Below are 25,111 nucleotides of genomic sequence, written 5' to 3' on the forward strand. Positions count from 1 at the left end.
ATTTAGGGGAACTGCCAGGGCTTAGATCAGGATAACCTAAGTGTAGAGGAATTTTAATTTAGCAACATGGCTGCTGTGACAAGGGCTCACATCCAAAAGACGGTCTAGGCCTATGTGTTCTGACTGGAATGCAGACACTCTGGATCACAGTAGGACCTGGCCAGTCTACAGACATACCCTTAGTACACACCGTTAACCTCCAACAAAGAAAGTAAGGTTATTTCGAAGAAGGAAGTAGCCACGTTTGAAAGCAGCCATATTTGAAAGCAGCCATGTTTGAAAGCAGCCATATTTGAAAGCAGCCATGTTTGAAAGCAGCCATATTTGAAAGCAGCCATGTTTGAAAGCAGCCATGTTTGAAAGCAGCCATGTTTGAGAGGCAAAGTATTCAATCAGAAATATTTGATAGAATGAGTCAGAGATGCTACAGACTCAACTCTCATGAGAGCAGCACAGGAAAGAGAGACTACTTAAGAGAAGCACAGGGAGAAGAATGGAGTTGTGGTGGTGTGCATAGCAGTTTTGCCGGGATAGGTTGGAGAGAGAACAGGCTAGAAAGGATCAGCATATTCCACAGTAAGTCACAAGGCTGAAACATTCTAGGCCTCAGTTAGCAGATGGAGGTTGGAAGCTGAAGCCTTCAAGGTCTGGATTTGCAGAGGATTCGATTGTATGAAGGCTAGAAGTGTTTAGGCCTAGTCCGAGGGAGAGTTAGAACCGAGAAAACAACCTTCTGGGCTCAGCCCAATCATTGTATCGATAAAGCTTGGGTATGGCTCTCATCTCATTACTTCATCCAATGAAATAAAAGGGATGATTACATCTAGGCCTGAGTCAAAAGAGTTTCATTCCATGTGGTACCTATATGGATCCAGGGAGGATCTGACATGGGATACCCAAACAGAGTTACCTGAGCTGCTGCTGGTTGGGGACAACAACATCCACAGAAAGCTATAGCTGTAGCTGTGTCAGCACTCTGCCAGGCATGTGGGCTGGAGGGAGGAAAGCCACTGAAGCTTGTTATCCAGCATACATAGCAAAGTTGTTGAACCTCTAGTTGCTGGGAGACCCTGTCTCAAACACATAACCACAGAAAAATACAGGCAGTTCTGTGGGCATTGTCATGAACACACTTAATGCAAAAGCCACGTGTAGAAAATTTGCAGTGTCCTGAACTCAGGGATGGATACTAAGTTTAAGATGACTTGGGGCGGGGTCAGTGAATTGTCTCACATTAGAGAATTGTTTATCTAACAGCCCAGGAAGTGGCCAACTGGACCCTGAAATGGAGGCAATCCTCTGGGCTTGGTCTACCATATGGCCAACATGAGCTATGTGACTTCCAGCCCTGCTGTTATTGTGTGTTGTTGAGCATCCTCTTGTTTCAATGGGAGAAGGGCAAACCTAGGGGAAACTGCCAGGGTCCCACACCAGGTTACCCTGAGCTTGAGTCACCAGGACTTCATACCTTACGGTATGTGTTACCTGGGTTTCTGGGTGTCAACAAAGCCAAAGCCTTCAGTAACACAGCAGAGGTTTAAGGAGAGAACAGACTGTCCTGTTTCTCAAGGGTCTTAAGATCACAGGTGGGAGATACCTGTGCACAGTGTCAAAAGGCCTAAGTGTCAACATGGTGAACCTGATGCAGTAGGTTGAGCACCATTTGGGTTTGTGGATTGCTATTGGGCCACAGGGAGTATGAGAAACCTCATGCACTTGTCACAAGAACACGAATGCACAGACATAATTTCTAGGGCAACTTTATTGATGAAAGTAGAAAATCTCATATAATAGGATAACTGGCAGATAGTTTTGAACACTGAAGTAGGTGAAAGGACATACTAGAGGTCACTGATGACAAGAGTGGAGAGAATGGTGACTTTTCTTCAGAGTGATTCTCAGAGGCTCACCTCAGAGTCCAGAGATCATGCTGAGTTGAGGCTAGTGGCAAAGAGAGGGAAGGAATGTGATCCCACCCACCATAGAGGGTGCTCATTTGGAAGCAAATTAACAGGATACAGTCATGTTAGCTACTTGGTTAAGTTGGGGGATGATCAGTTTGAAACAATCTGGCAAGTCTGAGTAGGGAGGTGGCATCTGTTCTTCAGGTGGCAGGTTATTCTCCATCACTGTCCTCTGAGGAGGAGGAGACCTGAAGGTCCTCATAGAGGACACTCAGTTTGACCTGGGATCCTGCTGCCTCCCCTTCCTCAGGGAAGGAAGGGCTCTGGAAAGCAGGTGTTTGCTTCTCAATGGGAAGTGGTGCGGGCACTGTCAGGAACCTGGAGCTCCAGAAATTATGGCTGTGTTTGGTAAAGATCATTCTGAGGGCTTGGCCAGACTCAATACAGGGTCTGGTTGAGACCAGAGCAGCCCTGCCATGTAGCTGTTGTTGGTCAGTGCTGGGCACCTGGACTGTTATTTTCTTGCTCATTTCACCTGCATCTTTTAGTTCAAGTCTGTTGGCAATGGGATAAGACTGAATGTCCAGGGTGCTCTTGGAAGCAGTCCTTGCATGGCTCTCCTCTGGTGCATTGGTAGAGTCGATTCTCTGTTTCTTCAGGGGATTCTGTCTAGGTTGTGTGGGGCACTGGGACATTTCCTCATCTGGGGCCCAGAAGCTGAGTTTTGGGTTCTGTCTATCCTGGTGGATGACAGGATGCTTGCTAGGTTGCATTTTCTTACTGGGACCCTGGGTCTTTGACTCTTTGTGAAACAGTTCAGTAATTGATTTCCTTTTGGGGACGGCAACAGGGTGTTGATGTGAGATATCCTGTACCTTTTGATCCAGTAGGTTTTCTGAGACTGTTTTTCTGCCATCCTGTCTAAACACTGGCTTGGCAACACCAGGGACAGTCATGTTGTGACCTTCCTTCTGTCTGGAATGTAAGATGAAGGGGCCGTCCAAGCTTTGAAGGGCAGGCTTCTCAGGGCCCGTCGGCTTCCCAAGAGCCATTTCAACTGGTGGCTCAGACATCTTCCTGTAGCCAGGAATGATTGACATCTGTGGTTGCTGTAGAAAAAATAGACATATAGTAAGATGAGCAGGGCACTGTCAGCATGGAAGGACAGTCAGGGCTTTCAAAACACCAGGAGCTCATGGGATTTATGGTGGCATGAGCAGCTCAGTCTGATGTGAAATCATCAGGCTGTGGTGACCCACATTAGCTATCCAAAACTTGCAGCATGGTGGGTTGGAATGTGGAAGGGAGAGAGTTTCAGTCTCCCTACAAAGTTTAAGTGAACCTTAATATGATAATCCAAATCTTTCTCTCTCTCTCTCTCTCTCTCTCTCTCTCTCTATATATATATATATATATATATATGTATATATGTATGTATATATATGTATATATATATGTATGTATATATATATGTATATATATGTATGTATATATATATATCTCCCTCACTCTGTTTGTCTCTCTCTCTCTCTCTCTCTCTCTCTCTCTCTCTCTCTCTCTTTCTCTCTGTGTGGACTGACAAGAGGTACATGAAGGGAAATATTGACATATGGATAATCATAGAGACAGCTAGGAAGATGTCCATGATCCTTCTGTGGTCCTAGAAGAATGGTTAGATTCAAATTATCATGTAATTTACAACATAGTTTTGAAAATTCTAATCATGTCCCTTGGGATATGAAGCAGGGCAAGAGGCATTTTCTTGCCTTGAATCTGTCTCTCACAATGGTCTTTGAGGTCATTTATGTAGCCAACAGATTGGGAAGGTGGAAATGGATGTGTTCATGCTGCTTAGACTTCTCTAGCAGAAGTCTAGATTTATAGAAACAGCAGACAAAGTCAGTTCAAAATGGCAACAGCAAAGCCTGTGGCCATATGCACAGGTCACCAGAAAGCTTGGAGAGCAGGCCATGTTTGTAATCTGACCCCAGAAGGAGGGAAGACCTGGAGACCTACATGGGCAAACAAGGAGGAAACTGCCCACCCTCCAGGTAAGCTGACCCATAAAGGAGACCTACAGCAGAAGTTCACTCACTCCTCCAAACTCAAGTCCATCTGAACTATGAAAATGAACAAATGAATCTTTGCTGCCAGAGAGGGTTTGTGAAGCCTGGTGTGTACAGAGGACACTGGGTGAGCAAATAGACCATGCAGAAGAAGGTGCAAGTGGCAGAGCAGAGAGGAAGGGACTTTCAGGGACAGGGCATCTACTTTTACTTACAGCCAAGGTGCCCTGCTGGTTTCTCCATTGCAGCTCTGTTGGAAATTTCTGGAAGGGAGCCTTTCTCTGCTGCTCATCACACCTGTGGGACAAACAATATGGTAGGAACGCTTGGACTTTCGTCTCAAGTACTCCCTCCCTCTTTCTTTCCTTCCATCCCTCTCTCTCCCTCCCTTGTGAGAAAACCATTTCCTAGCTCTCTGGCCCTTTCTGTTTGGAGACTGGGAGATAAGACATGGTGTCCCCATGAGCTCCGCCCTACCTGGAGCCTTCCCTTCTGCCACTTCCATTCCCATCATTTACCTCTGTCTGGCAGCTTGACTGAGTTTCTGTAGACCCTTAGGCCTGCAAGGATCCGTGTTCTCTTTCTCCTTCTTGCCTCCCAGAGGTTGTGCAACTAGGAGGAAATGGCCCCGCTTAATGGGACACCTTCTGTTTCTTGCAATGTGGCCAAAGGCCCCACAGTCTCTGCATTTCACCTGTGAGGAGCAAATGAGATCTATGAGCCAAAACGGGATCCAGGGACCTCTCCACCCTCAATCCCCACTCAACGCTAAAAGACCCTTTGATGTTCTCTCTCCAAGGACAACATTCACTAAAGCACGGGTTGGAACTCCACCTGGTTGTCTCTTTGAACCTGGGAGAGCCAAGCATAATTGGGAGATGTATTGGGAAAGACTGGGAACCCTGTATCTGCCAACAGACCAATCCTGCCAAAGAGGAGCTGAGCCTTTTCTCAGTCTGCTTCACATGCAGGGGGAGCAGTTCCTTTGTCTGGCCCTCTGATACCTCTGATATGGTCAGGAGCATGGATCAGTGTGGCAAATGTAACAGGGCCTCAGACCTTAGGAACCCCCAGACATTTATATAACTATCTCCAAGATAGAAGTACCCTTCATGTCAGAGAGTCATCTTATAGTCAGTACGTCCTGGCACCATGAAAATGGGACCTATAGAGATCATATGCAGAGGCTAGGCACTGCACCTGATGGAGGGATGGGGCCACCTACCCATTTCCAAATTTTAGCCCAGAATGTTCCTATTCTAAATCATCAGATCCTACCACAAAAGTCTATATTCAACAAAACTGGAAAATCTGGAGGAAATGAAGAGTTTCTAGACAGATACCAGGTACCAAAGTTAAATCAGGATCAGATAAACCATCTAAGCAGTCCCATAAAGAAATAGAAGCAGTCATTAAAAGTCTCCCAAACAAAACAACCCAGGACCTGGTGGGTTTAGTGCAGAATTCTATTAGACGTTCATAGAATACCTATTATCAACACTGCCAAAACTATTCCACAAAATAGAAACAGAAGGAAGACTCCTGAATTCATTCTATGAAGCCATAATTACAGGTATACCTAAACCACACAAAGACCCGAAAAAGAAAGAGAACTTCAGACCAATTTCCTTTATGAATATTGATTCAAAAATAGTCAATGAAATTCTTAGAAACAAAATCGAAGAACACATCAAGACAATCATCCATCATGATCAAGTAGGCTTAATCCTAGGGATTCAGGGATGGCAATCCACTATAGAAACAAACTCACAGAAAAAAAACCACACATGATCATCTAATTAGAAGCTGAGGAACCATTTCCCAAAATTCAACAATCCTACATTTTAAACGACTTGGAATGATTGATCAGGAATTCAAGGCCCATACCTAACATAGTAAAAGCAATATACTGCAAACCAGTAGCCAACATGAAAGTAAATGAAGAGAAACTTGAAGCAATCCCACTAAAATTAGGGAGTAGACAAGGCTGCCCACTCTCTCCCTACCTATTCAATATAGGACTCAAAGTCCTAGTCAGAGCAATTAGACAACAAATGGAGATCAAAGGGATTCAAATTGCAAAGCAAGAACTCAAAATATCATTATTTGCAAATGATACAATAGTATACTTAAGTGACCTGAAACGTTCTTCCACCAGAGAACTACTAAGCCTGATAAACAACTTCGCCAAAGTGTCTGGATATTAAATTAACTTGAATAAATAAGTAGCCTTCCTCTACTCCAAGGATAAACAGGCTGAGAAAGAAATTAGTGAAACCACACCCTTCACAATAGTCACAAATAACAAAATAACTCGATGTGGCTCTAATTAAGTGAAAGATCTGTATGACAAGAACTTCAAGTCTCTGAAGAAAGAAATTGAAGATCTCAGAAGATGGGAAGACCTCCCATGCTCATGGATTGGCACCATTAATACTGTAAAAATGGCCATTTTGCCAAAAGCAAGCTACAGATTCAATGCAATCCCCATCAAAATTTCAAGTTAATTCTTCATAGAGTTAGAAAGAGCAATTTGCAAATTCATTTGGAATAACAAAAAACCCAGGATAGTGAAAGCTATCCTCAACAATAATAGAACTTCTGGGGGAATCCCCATTCCTGATCTCAAGCAGTTTTATAGAGTAATAGTGATAAAAACTGTATGGTATTGGTAGAGAAACAGGCAGGTACATCAATGGGATAGAATCAACGCCCACAAAATAAATCTACACACATATTGTCACTTGAACTTTGACAAAGGTGCCAAAACCATCCAATGGAAAAAAGTAGCATTTTCAACAAATGGTGCTGGTTCAACTGTAGTTCAGCATGTAGAAAAATGCAAAATGACCCATTCTTATTGCCCTGTACAAAGCTTAAGACCAAGTGGATCAAGACCTCCACATAAAACCAGCTACACTTAAACAGAATAAAAGGCCATCCAGAGACTGTCCTACCTGGGGATCCATCCCATATACAGCCACCAAACACAGACAATATTGCTGATGGCAAGAAGTGCTTTTCTGAAAGGAACCTGATATAGCTGTCTCCGGAGAGGCTCTGCCAGAGCCTGACTAATACAGATGTAAATGCTTGCAGCCAATCATCAGGCTGAACTTGGAGACCCCAATGGAGGAGTTGAGGGAAGGACTGAAGGAGCTGAAGGGGTTTACAAGCCATAGGAAGAACAGCAACATTAACTGACCAGACCCTCTCCCTGCCCCCAGAGCTCCTAGGGACTGAACCACCAACCCAAGAGTACAATGGCGGAACCCATGGCTCCAGCCGAATATGTAGCAGAAGATGGTCTTGTAGGAAATCAATGGGAGGTGAGGCCCTTGGTCCTGTGAAGCTCAATGCCCCAGTGTAGGGGAATACCAGGGTGGGGAGGTGGGAGAGAGTGGGTAGGTGGGTGGGTAGGTGGGTAAGCACCATCATAGAAGCAGGGGGAGGGGGATGGGATGGGGGTTGTCAGAGGGCAAACCAAGAAAGGGGGTAACATTTGTAATGTAAATAAATCCCACAGATCCCTGCTCCCAAACCTCATGGGAGAGAGAGCTCACTGCCCTGAGTAGTGGGCTCTCCTGAGACTGTAGAGCAGGAGAGAACACTAATACTGCCCACCCATGCCCACATCCCTGGCCTCAGAGGAAACTGTGCAGGGCCTCTGGGAACCAGAAGATAGGGGCACTCAAGTGGTAGGTCCACTTCACTTCAGACACTGCTCAAATCTGAAGGGACCCTGTCAACAGCGCCCTGCACCCAAATCCTGTGGGAGGGAAAGCTAAACCTTCAGAAGGGCAGACAAGCCTGGGAAGCGGGAAGAGACTACACTCTGCCCACATTTCGGACTCCAGAGGAAAACACCTTACTACATCTGGGGCCCCGGCTCACCCGGGACCTGGGAAAAAGTTGGGGCAGTCCCTTCTCGTTGCAGCCCTCAGGGAGAGCCCAGAAGCAGCGCCCCCATGAGCAACTTCAGCCAAGGGACCAGAGGTAAGACCAGCTTTTCTCCTCCAAGTGACCTGCCTGATGGATTCAGGACACACACCTATAGGAACACCTGAATACCAGTAAACAGGAAAGACTGCACACCTGAAAGCTGAACACTCTGCTCCCATAACTGGCTGAAAGAAAACAAGGAAACAGGCTTATAGCACTCCTGACACTCAGTCCTATAGGACGGTCTAGCCACTGTCAGAAATAGCAGAACAAGGTAACACCAGAGACAACCTGATGGCCAGAGGCAAGTGCAGGAATCCAAGCAACAGAAACCAAGACTACATGGCATCATCGGAGCAAAATTGTCCCACCAAAGCAAATACTGAATATCCAAATACACCAGAAAAGCAAGATCTTGATTTTAAATCACATTTGATCATGATGATGGGGGACTTCAAGAAAGACTCCCTTAGAGAAATGCACGAAAACATAAATAAACAAGTAGCAGCCTATAGAGAGGAATCACAAAAATTCCTGAAAGAATTCCAGGAAATACAACCAAAGAGGTGAAGGAATTAAAAATGGAAATAGAAGCAATAAAGAAAGCACAAAGGGAGACAACCCTGGATATAGAGAGCCAAAGGAAGAGATAAGGAGCTGTAGATACAAGCATCACCAACAGAATACAAGAGATAGAAGAGAGATCTCAGGAGCAGAAGATTCCATAGAAATCAGTGACACAACTGTCAAAGGTAATGTAAAATGGAAAAATATACTGGCCCAAAACATACAGGAAATCCAGGACACAACGAGAAGACCAAACCTAAGGATAATATATAGAAGAGAGTGAAGACTCCCAACTCAAAGGACCAGCAAATATCTTCAACAAAACCATAGAAGAAAACTTCCCTAACCTAAAGAAAGAGATGCCTATAAACATACAAGAAGCCTACAGAACTCCAAATAGATTGGATCAGAAAAGAAACTCCTCCTGTCACATAATAGTCAAAACAGCAAATGCACAAAGCAAAGAAAGATTAAAATTAGTAAGGGAAAAAGGTCAAGTAACATATAAAGGCAGACCTATCAGAATTACACCAGATGTCACTCCAGAGACTATGAAAGCCAGAAGATCCTGGACAGAGGTCATACAGACCCTAAGAGAACACAAATGCCAGCCCAGGTTACTGTATCTAGCAAAACTCTCAATTAACATAGATGGAGAAACCAAGATATTCCAGTACAAAACCAAATTTACTCAATATCTTTCTACAAATCCCAATAATAATAAATGGTAAAGCCCATTTACCATAATAAATGGTAAAGCCCAACATAAGGAAGCAAGCTGCACCCTAGAAAAAGCAAGAAACTAATGTCTTGGCAACAAAACAAAGAGAAGAAAAGCACACAAACATAATCTCACATCCAAATATGAATATAACAGGAAGCAACAATCATTATTCCTTAATATCTCTCAACATCAATGGACTCAATTCTCCAATAAAACAACGCAGATTAACAAACTGGACAGTACCCTAGATGCAGAGAACAAATGAAACTCATGATGGATGACCAAAATGCCAATGCTTCACATGTGGCCCATACATATACAGCCACCAAACTAGATAAGATGGATGAAGCAAGGAAGTGCAGGCCGACAGGAACCAGATGTAGATCTGTCCTGAGCTACACAGCCAGAATTCAGCAAATACATAGGCGAATGCCATCATTAAACCACTGAACTGAGAATGGGATCTCCATTGAAGGAATCAGAGAAAGGACTGAAGGAGCTTGAAAGGGCTTGAGACTCCTTTATGAACAACAATGCCCACCAACCAGAGCTTCCAGGGACTAAGTGACTACCCAAAGACTATACGTGGACTGACCATGGGCTCCAACTGTATAGGTTGCAATAAATAGCCTAGTAAGGGCACCAGTGGAAGGGGAGGTTCTGGGTCCTGCCAACTGAACCCCCAGTGAATGTGATTGTTGGGGGGAGAGTGGTAATGGAGGGAGGATGGGGAGGGGAACACCCATAGAGAAGGGGGGAGGGTTTAGGGGGATGTTGGCATGGAAACCAGGAAAGGGAACGGCAATCAAAATGTAAATAAGAAATGCCCAAATAATAAAGATAAAAAAGAATGTAAATAAATAAAATATCCAATAAAAAACCTGAAAACTAATTCATTCAAGCCCATCATCATGAGAAGGTCATTATTACCCTTGTTTTACTGAAGAATTGATTAGCCCTGCCTTTAAGCCTCCTCCGAGGTTTTGTTTTTGTTCTATTCTTGTTAACTGAAATACAACAACCTAGAACTTGATTTCCATGCAGGAAACTCACTGGGAGAGAGGCTCAGTGATCCACTGGGATCCAGAGGACCCCGCTACCCAGTGCACTGTCCCAGCTGGCTACACAGGGCTCTTTATTGGCCTAAACCTATATCCCCGCATTCTTCTCTGGTGGATCTCACAAAACACAAAGAGTTTGTGGTGTAGCCCTGCCCACCTCTCACCTAGGCCCAGGGCTGGCTGACACCTACAGATCTCCACTTACCCTAGGGTCTTCCTCTTTCACTGGTGGAAGAGTCTGTTTCCATGAGGCCCCTGGCTTTCTCTGGGCCGTTGGAGCTGGAGTGGCTGGATTGCTCTGGGTCTTCACTTGTGACTTCCTTTTGTGGACCCGTTGGCTTGGATTTCCTGAAACAGAAGTTAACAAAAAGAGTTTCAAGCAATGGAATTAAGTTTGATGACATTGTAGGAATATGTGGCCGGGTGATGGCTATGGCAAATATACCTGTTCCTGTTCCCACCTCCCAAGCGTATTCCATCAGGGACTCAGGGACTTGAAGTAGGAACATTCAGGGAATGTTTCCCTTCAAGAATCCCTCACTACAGTCAAACTCTAAAGGAGAAAGTAGTATTTCAGTGAAATGCCCTTACCCTTACGTGAGAAATCCATCACGGAACTTCAGATTAATTTCAAAACACTCCTGTTTCTAACTACTTTCCTCAAGAATAGTCTGATAAAAGACTTTCTCCTGAGAGCCTGCCTTCTGTCTGTGGTCTATCCAGCGGCTTCTCGGAGCTGTCGCGTCTGGAGCTGCACACCAGGCACCCCGTTCAGGCGGCCGGCTCAAACGGGACTGAAAGGAAGGTGTGGCATTGGGTTCTTAAAGGTGCCCCCTAGGCCACGAAATCTGTGATTTAATCTAACCAATTAGGCCACGAACTCTGTGATTCAATCTAACCAAATTAGCCAAGTAAGATAACCACCTGATCTTAAGGCATCAACACATTCTTGATTGAAGGCTTAAAGGCACGGAATACAGTCTTGATTTAACACTTAAGGACTCGGAATACAGAGTGAAAGTATATGGCCAAACAGGGTAAATGCCTTTGAATGGTTTGTTTTATGCAAGTGTATCATAAGACGACCCAGAAGAAATGTCAGAACCTTGGCTTCCACTGTATTCCAAGAATGTTCCACATTTAAGTCCTTAAGTCTCAGATTGACTAAGCTTGGGAGGTGGAAATGCAGGTACTGGGTATTTAGTGACGGGCAGCAAGAAGATCACATTTTCCTGTCATGTCACAAAACTTAATTTCGTTGGTTAAAACACTTGTTTTTCTGCCATTTCAGGATATCAAAGCCAAACAACTTCATAGATGGAGTCACACATTAAGACATGGGGCCATTGAGCTGCCCCATTTTCAACAGCTCAGAGAAAGCCAAGAGGTTCATAGGAACAGAATATTCCCTCATTGAAAGAGGAGATCCCTAGGGTAAGTGGAGGCCTGTTGTGTCAGCCAGTCCTGAGGCTAGATGAGACAATGTACTGGACTTCATCACAAATTCTTTTATGTTGTGTGGGATCCACTAGAGACGAATGCTGGGATATGGGTCTATCACCATAAATTAGTCAGCTGGCAGAGTACACTGGGTGGGTCCTCTGTGTCCCAGTGGATCACTGAAACTTTCTTGGGTAGAGCTTTAAGTGCAAAAGTTATATTATACACTTCTTGGTAGAAAACACACACACACACACACACACACACACACACACACACACACACACACACACAGAGTGTGTGCTACTTTCACTTGAAGGTGTCTGAAGTTGCTGACAGAGAAGAAGCCTGTGGGGAACCACAGCTATCAAGATGCTTGTTTGCAGATGCCAGATGCATGCTATAGCTCTTGATACATTAGCAGCTGTACTTGAATGCGGAACAGTCACAGAGAAGCCTGCACATCTCTGGAATGTTGCAAAATCTTTATCTTAATGGAGCTAATGGTTTATCATACATATGCAGAAAGAGTGTGTTATACTCCTTCCTTCTCTAAATCTTGGTTTGTAACAAACCTAGAGTATTTAGTTACCTTGGTAACATACAATTAAAGGAAAGGTATATGACAAATATGTCAGCAGAAGCCATTAGAGTGCAGATGTTTCAACATCTGTTTGTGTGTATCAGCACACACACTTCTCACCCTGATGGAGTCCCAGAAGAGGCAGGTGTTGATTCTCCATCTTCATTGGAGACTAGCTGTCACAGAAGCTGACTATGAAATTTGTGTAACCTGGTTTAATTTTTCTTTGAGTTTCCTTGGCACGGAAGCAAGATACTAAGAAGAATTATCTATACAGAACAATATATTTCATTCTAGAGAAACATGAGTCAGGTATGAAAGGGAAGGGTTACATACGTCAGTGCTTACAGGGGGCCTTGAGTGATGTGCTGGTCACCTTGGGTACACTGATTGGCCTCCTTTGGTGACTAGTGAGTGGTTATAGGAAGCCCAGGCAAAGGCTCTGAAAGTGTACTGTTTTACTTAATTCAGAGCTGACACCCAAACTGTCTGTCTTTCCAGTGTCCCCCCTTGCTGAGGGGCAAGATATTGCAAGGAAAGCCTAAGAGGCTCATGGATGTTCCTTCATTCTCACATGATTTGCAACACACATATAAACGTGGCCATGAAGAGAGAAACAGGAAAGAACAAAAGGCCAGAAAAAGAGAGAAGATGAAGTCAGCATTTGATGCTGTCACTAAAGCCTTGCATGTCCAGGAGTCTTCAGTGGGTGTTGACAAGGACAGATATATTGCAAAACCCATGCTATAGAAACTACTAGAAGGTTTCACAGTTCTGGAATCATAGATGAAAACTGAGGTTAAGCTGAGGTGTAGGACAGTGAATTGTTTCACATTGGAGCTCAAGTTGGCTGGAAAGTTACTAAGAAGCCCCTTGAGTTCTGAAATGAATGCAATCCTCAGGCCTTTGTCTACTGTACTGTTGGTATCACATATGTGAACACTGGCACTATTGGCAATCCCTGTTGTTGAACCTTCTTCGGCTCCAGTGAAAGAGTTCGGGGATCTGCCAGGGCTTAGACCAGGATAATCTAGGTGTAGAGGAATTTTAATTTCGCAACATGGCTGCTGTGACATGGAATCATATCCAAAAGACCTTCTAGGCCTATGTGCTCTGACTGGAATGCAGACACTCTGGATCACAAGAGGACCTGACTGGTCTACAGTCACACCCTTAGTATACACCTTTAACCTCTAACAAAGAAAGTAAGGTTATTTTGTAGAAGGAAGTAGCCTCATTTGAAAGGAGCCATGTTTGAAAGGAGCCATGTTTCAAAGCAGCCATATTTGAGAGCAGCCATATTTGAAAGCAGCCATGTTTGAGAGCGGTCATATTTGAAAGTAGCCATGTTTGAAAGCAGCCATATTTGAAAGCAGCCATGTTTGAAAACAGCCATATTTGAAAACAGCCATGTTTGAGAGGCAAAGTTTTCAAACACAGAAATATTTGATAGAATGAGTCAGAGATGCTACAGACCCAACTCTCATGAGAGGAGCACAGGAAAGAGAGACTACTTAAGAGAAGCACAGGGAGAGGAATGAAGGTGTGGTGGTGTGCACAGCAGTTTTACCGGGATAGGTTGGAGAGAGAACAGGCTAGAAAGGATCAGCATATTCCACAGTAAGTCACAAGGCTGAAACATTCTAGGCCTTAGTTAGCAGATGGAGGTTGGAAGCTGAAGCCTTCAAGGTCTGTATTTGAAGAGGATTAGATTGTATGAAGGCTAGAAGTGTTTAGGCCTAGTCCTAGGGAGAGTTAGAACTGAGATAACAACCTTCTGGGCTCAGCCTAATCATTGTATCCATAAAGCTTGGGTATGGCTCTCATCTCATTACTTCATTCAAGGAAATAAAAGTGATGATTACATGTAGGCCTGAGTCAAAAAGTTTCATTCCATGTGGTACCTATATGGATCCAGAGAGGATCCCACTGGGATACCCAAACAGAGTTACCTGAGCTGCTGCTGGTTGGGGAAGAAAACATCCACAGAAAGCTAGAGATGTAGCTGTGTCAGCACTCTGCCAGGCTAGTAGGCTGGAGAGATGCAATCCACTGAAGCTTGTTAGCCAGCAGAGATAGCAAAGTTATTGAACCTCTAGTGACTGGGAGACCCTGTCTCAAACACATAATCACAGGAAAATACAGGCACTTCTGTGGGCGTTGTCATGAACACACTTAATGCAAAAGCCACATGTAGAAAATTTGCAATGTCCTGAACTCAGGGATGGATAACAAGTTTAAGATGACATGTGGGGGACAGTGAATTGTCTCACATTAGAGAAATGTTTGTCTAACAGCCCAGTCAGTGGCTAACTGAACCCTGAAATGGAGGCAATCCTCTGGCCTTGGTCTACCATATGGCCAACATGAGCTATGTGACTTCCAGCCCTGCTGTTACTGTGTGTTGTTGAGCATCCTCTTGTTTCAATGGGAGAAGGGCAAACCTAGGGGAAACTGCCAGGGTCCCACACCAGGTTACCCTGAGCCTGAGTCACCAGGGCTTCATACAGTATGGTATGTGTTACCTGGGTTTCTGGGAGTTAACAAAGCCAAAGCCTTCAGTAACACAGCAGAGGTTTAAGGAGAGAACAGACTGTCCTGTCTCTTAAGGGTGTTAGGATCACAGGTGGGAGATACCAGTGCACAGTGTCCAAAGGCCTAAGTGTCAATATGGCGAACCTGATGCAGTAGGTTGAGCATCATTTGGGTTTGTGGATTGCTATTGGGCCACAGGGAGTATGAGAAACCTCATGCACTGGTCACAAGAACACGAATGCACAGACATAATTTCCAGGGCAACTTTATTGGTGAAAGTAGAAAATCTCATACAATAGGATAACTGGCAGATAGTTTTGAACACTGAAGTAGCTGAAAGGACATACTAGAGGTCACTGATGACAAGAGTGGAGAGAATGGTGACTTTTCTTCAGAGTGATTCTCAGAGGCCCACCTCAGAGTCCAGAATCATGCTGAGGTGCGGCTAGTGGCAAAGAGAGGAAAGGAATGTGATCCCACCCACCATAGAGGGTGCTCATTTGGAAGCAAATTAACAGGATACAGTCATGTCAGCTACTTGGTTAAGTTGGGGGATGATCAGTTTGAAAGAATCTGGCAAGTCTGAGCAGGGAGATGGCATCTGTTCTTCAGGTGGCAGGTTATTCTCCATCACTGTCCTCTGAGGAGGAGGAGACCTGAAGGTCCTCATAGAGGACACTCAGTTTGACCTGGGATCCTGCTGCCTCCCCTTCCTCAGGGAAGGCAGGGCTCTGGAAAGCAGGTGTTTGCTTCTCAATGGGAAGTGGTGCGGGCACTGTCAGGAACCTGGAGCTCCAGAAATTATGGCTATGTTTGGTAAAGATCATTCTGAGGGCTTGGCCAGACTCAATACAGGGTCTGGTTGAGACCAGAGCAGCCCTGCTATGTAGCTGTTGTTGGTCAGTGCTGGGCACCTGGACTGCTATTTTCTTGCTCATTTCAGCTGCATCTTTTAGTTCAAGTCTGTTGGCAATGGGATAAGACAGACTGTCCAGGGTGCTCTTGGAAGCAGTCCTTGCATGGCTCTCCTCTGGTGCATTGGTAGAGTCGATTCTTTGTTTCTTCAGGGGATTCTGTCTAGGTTGTGTGGAGCATTGGGACGTTTCCTCATCTGGGGCCCAGAAGCTGAGTTTTGGGTTCTGTCTATCCTGGTGGATGACAGGTTGCTGGCTAGGTTGCATTTTCTTACTGGGACCCTGGGTCTTTGACTCTTTGTGAAACAGTTCACTAATTGCTTTCCTTTTGGGGACGGCAACAGGGTGTTGATGTGTGATATCCTGTACCTTTTGATCCAGTAGGTTTTCTGAGACTGTTTTTCTGCCATCCTGTGTAAACACTGGCTTGGCAACACTGGGGACAGTCATGTTGTGACCTTCCTTCTGTCTGGAATGTAAGATGAAGGGGCTGTCCAAGCTTTGAAGGGCAGGCTTCTCAGGGCACGTCTGCTTTTCAAGAGCCATTTCAACTGGTGGCTCAGACATCTTCCTGTAGCCAGGAATGATTGACCTCTGTGGCTGCTGTAGAAAAGATAGACATATGGTAAGATGAGCAGGGCACTGTCAGCATGGAAGGACAGTCAAGGCTTTCAAAACACCAGGAGCTCATGGGATTTATGGTGGTATCAGCAGCTCAGTCTGCTGTGAAATCATCAGGCTGTGGTGACCCACATTAGCTATCCAAAACTTGCTGCATGGTGGGTTGGAAAGTGGAAGGGAGAGAGTTTCAGTCTCCGTACAAAGGTTAAGTGAACCTTATTCTGATCATCCAAAAATATCTCTCTCTCTCTCTCTCTCTCTCTCTCTCTCTCTCTCTCTCTCTGTGTGTGTGTGTGTGTTTGTGTGTATGTGTGTGTGTGTGTGTGTGTGTGTGTGTGTGTGTGTGAGTGGTCTGAGAAGAGGTACATGAAGGGATATATTGATATATGGATAATCAAAGAGACAGCTAGGAAGATGTCCATGATCCTTCTGTGGTCCTAGAAGAATGGTTAGATTCAAATTACCATGTAATTTACAGCATAGTTTTGAAAATTCTAATCGTTTCCTTTGGGATATGAAGCAGGGCAAGAGGCATTTGCTTGCCTTGAATCTGCCTCTCACAATGGTCTTTGAGGTCAATGATGTAGCCAACAGATTGGGAAGGTGGAAATGGATGTGTTCATGCTGCTTAGACTTCTCTAGCATAAGTCTATATTTATAGAAACAGCAGACAAAGTCAGTTCAAAATGGCAACAGCAAAGCCTGTGGCCATGTGCACAGGTCACCAGAAAGCTTGGAGAGCAGGCCATGTTTGTAATCTGACCCCAGAAGGAGGGAAAACCTGGAGACCTACATGGGCAAACAAGGAGGAAACTGCCCACCCTCCAGGTAAGCTGACCGATAACGGAGACCTACAGCAGAGGTTCACTCACTCATCCAAACCCAAGTCCATCTGAAGTATGAAAATGAACAAATGAATCGTTGCTGCCAGAGAGGGTTTGTGAAGCCTGGTGTGTACAGAGGACACTGGGTGAGCAAATAGACCATGCAGAAGAAGGTGCAAGTGGCAGAGCAGAGAGGAAGGGACTTTCAGGGACAGGGTATGTATTTTTACTTACAGCCAAGGTGCCCTGCTGGTTTCTCCATTGCAGCTCTGTTGGAAATTTCTGGAAGGGAGCATTTCTCTGCTTCTCATCACACCTGTGGGACAATCAATATGGTGGGAACATGTCGCCTTTAGTCTCAAATACTCCCTCCCACTCTCCGTCCTTCCCTCTATCTCTCTCTCCCTCCCTCTCTTGTGAGAAGACCATTTACTAGCTCTCGGTCCCTTTCTGTTTAGAGACTGAGAGATAAGACATGGTATCCCCATGAGCTCCGTCCTACCTGGAGCCTTCCCTTCTGCCAGATCCATTCCCATCACTTACCTCTGTCTGGCAGCTTGACTGAGTTTCTGTACATCCTTAGGCCTGCAAGGATCCGTGTTCTCTTTCTCCTTCTTGGCTCCCAGAGGCTGTGCAACTAGCAGGAAAAGGCCCCGCTTAATGGGACACCTTCTGTTTCTTGCAATGTGGCCAAAGGCTCCACAGTCTCTGCATTTCACCTGTGAGGAGCAAAGGAGATCTATGAGCCAAAACCGGATCCAGGGATCTCTCCACCCTCAATCCCCCCTCAAGGTTCAAAGACCCTTTAATGTTCTCTCTCCAAGGACAACATTCACTAAAGCACGGGTTGGAACTCCCCCTGGTTGTCTCTTTGAACCTGGGAGAGCCAAGCATAATTGGGAGATGTATGGGGAAAGACTGGGAACCCTGTGTCTGCCAACAGACCAATCCTGCCAAAAGGAGCTGAGCCTTTTCTCAGTCTGCTTCAGATGCAGGGGGAGCAGTTCCTTTGTCTAGCCCTCTGATACCTCTGATATGGTCAGGAGCATGGATCAGTGTGACAAATGTAACAGGGCCTCAGACCTTAGGAACCCCCAGACATTTATATAACTATCTCCAAGATAGAAGGACCGTTCATGTCAGAGAACTCATTCCATAGACACTACCTCCTGGCACCCTGAAAATGGGACCTATAGAGATCATATCCAGAGGTTAGGCACTGCACCTGATTGAGGGATGGTGCCACCTCCCCATCTCCAAATTTTAACCCAGAATGTTCCTATTCTAAATCATCAGGTCCTACCACAAAAGCCTATATTCAACAAAACTGGAAAATCTGGAGGAAATAGAAAGTTTCTAGAGAGAAACCAGGTACCAACGTTAATTCAGGATCAGATACACCATCTAAGCAGTCCCATAAAGAAATAGAAGCAGTCATTAAAAGTCTCCCAAGCAAAACAACCCAGAACCAGATGGGTTTATGCAGAATTCTATTAGACATTCATAGAAGGCCTAATATCAACACTGCCAAAACTATCCCACAAAATAGAAAACACTCCCGAATTCCTTCTATGAAGCCATAATTACAGGTATACCTAAACCACACAAAGATCCGTAAAAGAAAGAGAACTTCAGACCAATTTCCTTTATGAATATTGATGCAAAAATAGTCAATGAAATTCTTAGAAACAAAATCGAAGAACACATCAAGACAATCATCCATCATGATCAAGTAGGCTTAATCCTAGGGATTCAGGGATGGCAATCCACTATAGAAACAAACTCACAGAAAAAAAACCACACATGATCATCTAATTAGAAGCTGAGGAACCATTTCCCAAAATTCAACAATCCTACATTTTAAACGACTTGGAATGATTGATCAGGAATTCAAGGCCCATACCTAACATAGTAAAAGCAATATACTGCAAACCAGTAGCCAACATGAAAGTAAATGAAGAGAAACTTGAAGCAATCCCACTAAAATTAGGGAGTAGACAAGGCTGCCCACTCTCTCCCTACCTATTCAATATAGGACTCAAAGTCCTAGTCAGAGCAATCAGACAACAAATGGAGATCAAAGGGATTCAAATTGCAAAGCAAGAACTCAAAATATCATTATTTGCAAATGATACAATTGTATACTTAAGTGACCTGAAACGTTCTTCCACCAGAGAACTACTAAGCCTGATAAACAACTTCGCCAAAGTGTCTGGATATTAAATTAACTTGAATAAATAAGTAGCCTTCCTCTACTCCAAGGATAAACAGGCTGAGAAAGAAATTAGTGAAACCACACCCTTCACAATAGTCACAAATAACAAAATAACTCGATGTGGCTCTAATTGAGTAAGTGAAATATCTGTATGACAAGAACTTCAAGTCTCTGAAGAAAGAAATTGAAGATCTCAGAAGACGGGAAGACCTCCCATGCTCATGGATTGGCAGGATAAATATTGTAAAAATGGCCATTTTGCCAAAAGCAAGCTACAGATTCAATGCAATCCCCATCAAAATTTCAAGTTAATTCTTCATAGAGTTAGAAAGAGCAATTTGCAAATTCATTTGGAATAACAAAAAACCCAGGATAGTGAAAGCTATCCTCAACAATAATAGAACTTCTGGGGGAATCCCCATCCCTGATCTCAAGCAGCTTTATAGAGTAATAGTGATAAAAACTGTATGGTATTGGTAGAGAAACAGGCAGGTACATCAATGGGATAGAATCAACGCCCACAAAATAAATCTACACACATATTGTCACTTGAACTTTGACAAAGGTGCCAAAACCATCCAATGGAAAAAAGTAGCATTTTCAACAAATGGTGCTGGTTCAACTGTAGTTCAGCATGTAGAAAAATGCAAAATGACCCATTCTTATTGCCCTGTACAAAGCTTAAGACCAAGTGGATCAAGACCTCCACATAAAACCAGCTACACTTAAACAGAATAAAAGGCCATCCAGAGACTGTCCTACCTGGGGATCCATCCCATATACAGCCACCAAACACAGACAATATTGCTGATGGCAAGAAGTGCTTTTCTGAAAGGAACCTGATATAGCTGTCTCCGGAGAGGCTCTGCCAGAGCCTGACCAATACAGATGTAAATGCTTGCAGCCAATCATCAGGCTGAACTTGGAGACCCCAATGGAGGAGTTGAGGGAAGGACTGAAGGAGCTGAAGGGGTTTACAAGCCATAGGAAGAACAGCAACATTAACTGACCAGACCCTCTCCCTGCCCCCAGAGCTCCTAGGGACTGAACCACCAACCCAAGAGTACAATGGCGGAACCCATGGCTCCAGCCGAATATGTAGCAGAAGATGGTCTTGTAGGACATCAATGGGAGGTGAGGCCCTTGGTCCTGTGAAGCTCAATGCCCCAGTGTAGGGGAATACCAGGGTGGGGAGGTGGGAGAGAGTGGGTAGGTGGGTGGGTAGGTGGGTAAGCACCATCATAGAAGCAGGGGGAGGGGGATGGGATGGGGGTTGTCAGAGGGCAAACCAAGAAAGGGGGTAACATTTGTAATGTAAATAAATCCCACAGATCCCTGCTCCCAAACCTCATGGGAGAGAGAGCTCACTGCCCTGAGTAGTGGGCTCTCCTGAGACTGTAGAGCAGGAGAGAACACTAATACCGCCCACCCATGCCCACATCCCTGGCCTCAGAGGAAACTGTGCAGGGCCCCTGGGAACCAGAAGATAGGGGCACTCAAGTGGTAGGTCCACTTCACTTCAGACACTGCTCAAATCTGAAGGGACCCTGTCAACAGCGCCCTGCACCCAAATCCTGTGGGAGGGAAAGCTAAACCTTCAGAAGGGCAGACAAGCCTGGGAAGCGGGAAGAGACTACACTCTGCCCACATTTCGGACTCCAGAGGAAAACACCTTACTACATCTGGGGCCCCGGCTCACCCGGGACCTGGGAAAAAGTTGGGGCAGTCCCTTCTCGTTGCAGCCCTCAGGGAGAGCCCAGAAGCAGCCCCCCCCATGAGCAACTTCAGCCAAGGGACCAGAGGTAAGACCAGCTTTTCTCCTCCAAGTGACCTGCCTGATGGATTCAGGACACACACCCATAGGAACACCTGAAGACCAGTAAACAGGAAAGACTGCACACCTGAAAGCTGAACACTCTGCTCCCATAACTGGCTGAAAGAAAACAGGGAAACAGGCTTATAGCACTCCTGACACTCAGTCATATAGGACGGTCTAGCCACTGTCAGAAATAGCAGAACAAGGTAACACCAGAGACAACCTGATGGCCAGAGGCAAGCGCAGGAATCCAAGCAACAGAAACCAAGACTACATGGCATCATCGGAGCAAAATTGTCCCACCAAAGCAAATACTGAATATCCAAATACACCAGAAAAGCAAGATCTTGATTTTAAATCACATTTGATCATGATGATGGGGGACTTCAAGAAAGACTCCCTTAGAGAAATGCACGAAAACATAAATAAACAAGTAGCAGCCTATAGAGAGGAATCACAAAAATTCCTGAAAGAATTCCAGGAAATACAACCAAAGAGGTGAAGGAATTAAAAATGGAAATAGAAGCAATAAAGAAAGCACAAAGGGAGACAACCCTGGATATAGAGAGCCAAAGGAAGAGATAAGGAGCTGTAGATACAAGCATCACCAACAGAATACAAGAGATAGAAGAGAGATCTCAGGAGCAGAAGATTCCATAGAAATCAGTGACACAACTGTCAAAGGTAATGTAAAATGGAAAAATATACTGGCCCAAAACATACAGGAAATCCAGGACACAACGAGAAGACCAAACCTAAGGATAATATATAGAAGAGAGTGAAGACTCCCAACTCAAAGGACCAGCAAATATCTTCAAAAAATCACAGAAGAAAACTTCCCTAACCTAAAGAAAGAGATGCCTATAAACATACAAGAAGCCTACAGAACTCCAAATAGATTGGATCAGAAAAGAAACTCCTCCTGTCACATAATAGTCAAAACAGCAAATGCACAAAGCAAAGAAAGATTAAAATTAGTAAGGGAAAAAGGTCAAGTAACATATAAAGGCAGACCTATCAGAATTACACCAGATGTCACTCCAGAGACTATGAAAGCCAGAAGATCCTGGACAGAGGTCATACAGACCCTAAGAGAACACAAATGCCAGCCCAGGTTACTGTATCTAGCAAAACTCTCAATTAACATAGATGGAGAAACCAAGATATTCCAGTACAAAACCAAATTTACTCAATATCTTTCTACAAATCCCAATAATAATAAATGGTAAAGCCCATTTACCATAATAAATGGTAAAGCCCAACATAAGGAAGCAAGCTGCACCCTAGAAAAAGCAAGAAACTAATGTCTTGGCAACAAAACAAAGAGAAGAAAAGCACACAAACATAATCTCACATCCAAATATGAATATAACAGGAAGCAACAATCATTATTCCTTAATATCTCTCAACATCAATGGACTCAATTCTCCAATAAAACAACGCAGATTAACAAACTGGACAGTACCCTAGATGCAGAGAACAAATGAAACTCATGATGGATGACCAAAATGCCAATGCTTCACATGTGGCCCAAACATATACAGCCACCAAACTAGATAAGATGGATGAAGCAAGGAAGTGCAGGCCGACAGGAACCGGATGTAGATCTGTCCTGAGCTACACAGCCAGAATTCAGCAAATACATAGGCGAATGCCATCATTAAACCACTGAACTGAGAATGGGATCTCCATTGAAGGAATCAGAGAAAGGACTGACTGAAGGAGCTTGAAAGGGCTTGAGACTCCTTTATGAACAACAATGCCCACCAACCAGAGCTTCCAGGGACTAAGTGACTACCCAAAGACTATACGTGGACTGACCATGGGCTCCAACTGCATAGGTTGCAATAAATAGCCTAGTAAGGGCACCAGTGGAAGGAGAGGTTCTGGGTCCTGCCAACTGAACCCCCAGTGAATGTGATTGTTGGGGGGAGAGTGGTAATGGAGGGAGGATGGGGAGGGGAACACCCATAGAGAAGGGGGGAGGGTTTAGGGGGATGTTGGCATGGAAACCAGGAAAGGGAACGGCAATCAAAATGTAAATAAGAAATGCCCAAATAATAAAGATAAAAAAGAATGTAAATAAATAAAATATCCAATAAAAAACCTGAAAACTAATTCATTCAAGCCCATCATCATGAGAAGGTCATTATTACCCTTGTTTTACTGAAGAATTGATTAGCCCTGCCTTTAAGCCTCCTCCGAGGTTTTGTTTTTGTTCTATTCTTGTTAACTGACATACAACAACCTAGAACTTGATTTCCATGCAGGAAACTCACTGGGAGAGAGGCTCAGTGATCCACTGGGATCCAGAGGACCCAGCTACCCAGTGCACTGTCCCAGCTGGCTACACAGGGCTCTTTATTGGCCTAAACCTATATCCCCGCATTCTTCTCTGGTGGATCTCACAAAACACAAAGAGTTTGTGGTGTAGCCCTGCCCACCTCTCACCTAGGCCCAGGGCTGGCTGACACCTACAGATCTCCACTTACCCTAGGGTCTTCCTCTTTCACTGGTGGAAGAGTCTGTTTCCATGAGGCCCCTGGCTTTCTCTGGGCCGTTGGAGCTGGAGTGGCTGGATTGCTCTGGGTCTTCACTTGTGACTTCCTTTTGTGGACCCGTTGGCTTGGATTTCCTGAAACAGAAGTTAACAAAAAGAGTTTCAAGCAATGGAATTAAGTTTGATGACATTGTAGGAATATGTGGCCGGGTGATGGCTATGGCAAATATACCTGTTCCTGTTCCCACCTCCCAAGCGTATTCCATCAGGGACTCAGGGACTTGAAGTAGGAACATTCAGGGACTGTGTCCCTTCAAGAATCCCTCACTACAGTCAAACTCTAAAGGAGAAAGTAGTATTTCAGTGAAATGCCCTTACCCTTACGTGAGAAATCCATCACGGAACTTCAGATTAATTTCAAAACACTCCTGTTTCTAACTACTTTCCTCAAGAATAGTCTGATAAAAGACTTTCTCCTGAGAGTCTGCCTTCTGTCTGTGGTCTATCCAGCAGCTTCTCGGAGCTGTCTCGTCTGGAGCTGCACACCAGGCACCCCGTTCAGGCGGCCGGCTCAAACGGGACTGAAAGGAAGGTGTGGCATTGGGTTCTTAAAGGTGCCCCCTAGGCCACGAAATCTGTGATTTAATCTAACCAATTAGGCCACGAACTCTGTGATTCAATCTAACCAAATTAGCCAAGTAAGATAACCACCTGATCTTAAGGCATCAACACATTCTTGATTGAAGGCTTAAAGGCACGGAATACAGTCCTGATTGGAGACTTAAAGGCACGGAATACAGTCTAGATTTAACACTTAAGGACACGGAATACAGAAGTATATGGCCAAACATGGTAAATGCCTTTGAATGGTTTGTTTTATGTAAGTGTATCATAAGATGACCCAGAAGAAATGTTAGAACCTTGGCTTCCACTGTATTCCAAGAATGTTCCAAATTTAAGCCCTTAAGTCTCAGATTGACTAAGCTTGGGAGGTGGAAATGCAGGTACTGGTTACTTAGTGATGGGCAGCAGAAGATCACAGTTTCCTGTCATGTCACAAAACTTAATTTCATTGGTTAAAACTCTTGTTTTTCTGCTATTTCAGGATATCAAAGCCAAACGACTTCATAGATGGAGTCCCACATTAAGACCTGGGGCCATTGAGCTGCCCCGTTTCCATCAGCTCAGAGAAAGCCAAAGGCTCATTGGAACAGAATATTCCCTCATTGAAAGAGGAGAACCCTAGGGTAAGTGGAGGCCTGTTGTGTCAGCCAGTCCTGAGGCTAGGTGAGACAATGGACTGGACTTCATCACAAATTCTTTATGATGTGTGGGATCCACCAGAGAAGAATGCTGAGATTTGGGTCTATGACCATAAATTAGTCAGCTGGCAGAGTAC

General features: G+C 44.5%; 2 protein-coding genes across 2 annotated transcripts; both read right to left on the minus strand.

Annotated features, from left to right (window-relative positions):
• Nucleotides 1-2,116: 2,116 nt before the first annotated feature.
• Fam90a1l1 (family with sequence similarity 90, member A1 like 1) lies at nucleotides 2,117-10,874 on the minus strand. Its single transcript, XM_063275905.1, has 5 exons — nucleotides 10,862-10,874; nucleotides 10,470-10,612; nucleotides 4,489-4,664; nucleotides 4,186-4,267; nucleotides 2,117-3,013 (listed from the first exon to the last, which is right to left on the minus strand). The coding sequence occupies exons 1-5, from the start codon at nucleotides 10,872-10,874 to the stop codon at nucleotides 2,117-2,119; spliced, it is 1,311 nt and encodes a 436-aa protein (XP_063131975.1).
• Nucleotides 10,875-15,442: 4,568 nt separating this feature from the next.
• Nucleotides 15,443-24,109, minus strand: Fam90a1l5 (family with sequence similarity 90, member A1 like 5). Its single transcript, XM_039094943.2, has 5 exons — nucleotides 24,097-24,109; nucleotides 23,705-23,847; nucleotides 17,725-17,900; nucleotides 17,416-17,497; nucleotides 15,443-16,339 (listed from the first exon to the last, which is right to left on the minus strand). The coding sequence occupies exons 1-5, from the start codon at nucleotides 24,107-24,109 to the stop codon at nucleotides 15,443-15,445; spliced, it is 1,311 nt and encodes a 436-aa protein (XP_038950871.1).
• Nucleotides 24,110-25,111: the final 1,002 nt, after the last annotated feature.

Source organism: Rattus norvegicus, chromosome 16 (assembly GCF_036323735.1).
Source record: "Rattus norvegicus strain BN/NHsdMcwi chromosome 16, GRCr8, whole genome shotgun sequence".
Taxonomy (NCBI): Eukaryota; Metazoa; Chordata; class Mammalia; order Rodentia; family Muridae; genus Rattus; species Rattus norvegicus.

Bases quoted from the DNA above. Each gene is read 5' to 3' on its own strand.
- Fam90a1l1 (XM_063275905.1), bottom strand. The intron at 4,665-10,469 runs GTAAGTGGAGAT...TGCTCCTCACAG, and splicing joins TGAAAGAGGAAGACCCTAGG to GTGAAATGCAGAGACTGTGG. The intron at 3,014-4,185 runs GTAAGTAAAAGT...TTTTTTCTACAG, and splicing joins ACCAGCAGGGCACCTTGGCT to CAACCACAGATGTCAATCAT.
- Fam90a1l5 (XM_039094943.2), bottom strand. The intron at 17,498-17,724 runs GTAAGTGATGGG...ATTGTCCCACAG, and splicing joins AGTCAAGCTGCCAGACAGAG to GTGTGATGAGAAGCAGAGAA. The intron at 16,340-17,415 runs GTAAGTAAAAAT...TCTTTTCTACAG, and splicing joins ACCAGCAGGGCACCTTGGCT to CAGCCACAGAGGTCAATCAT.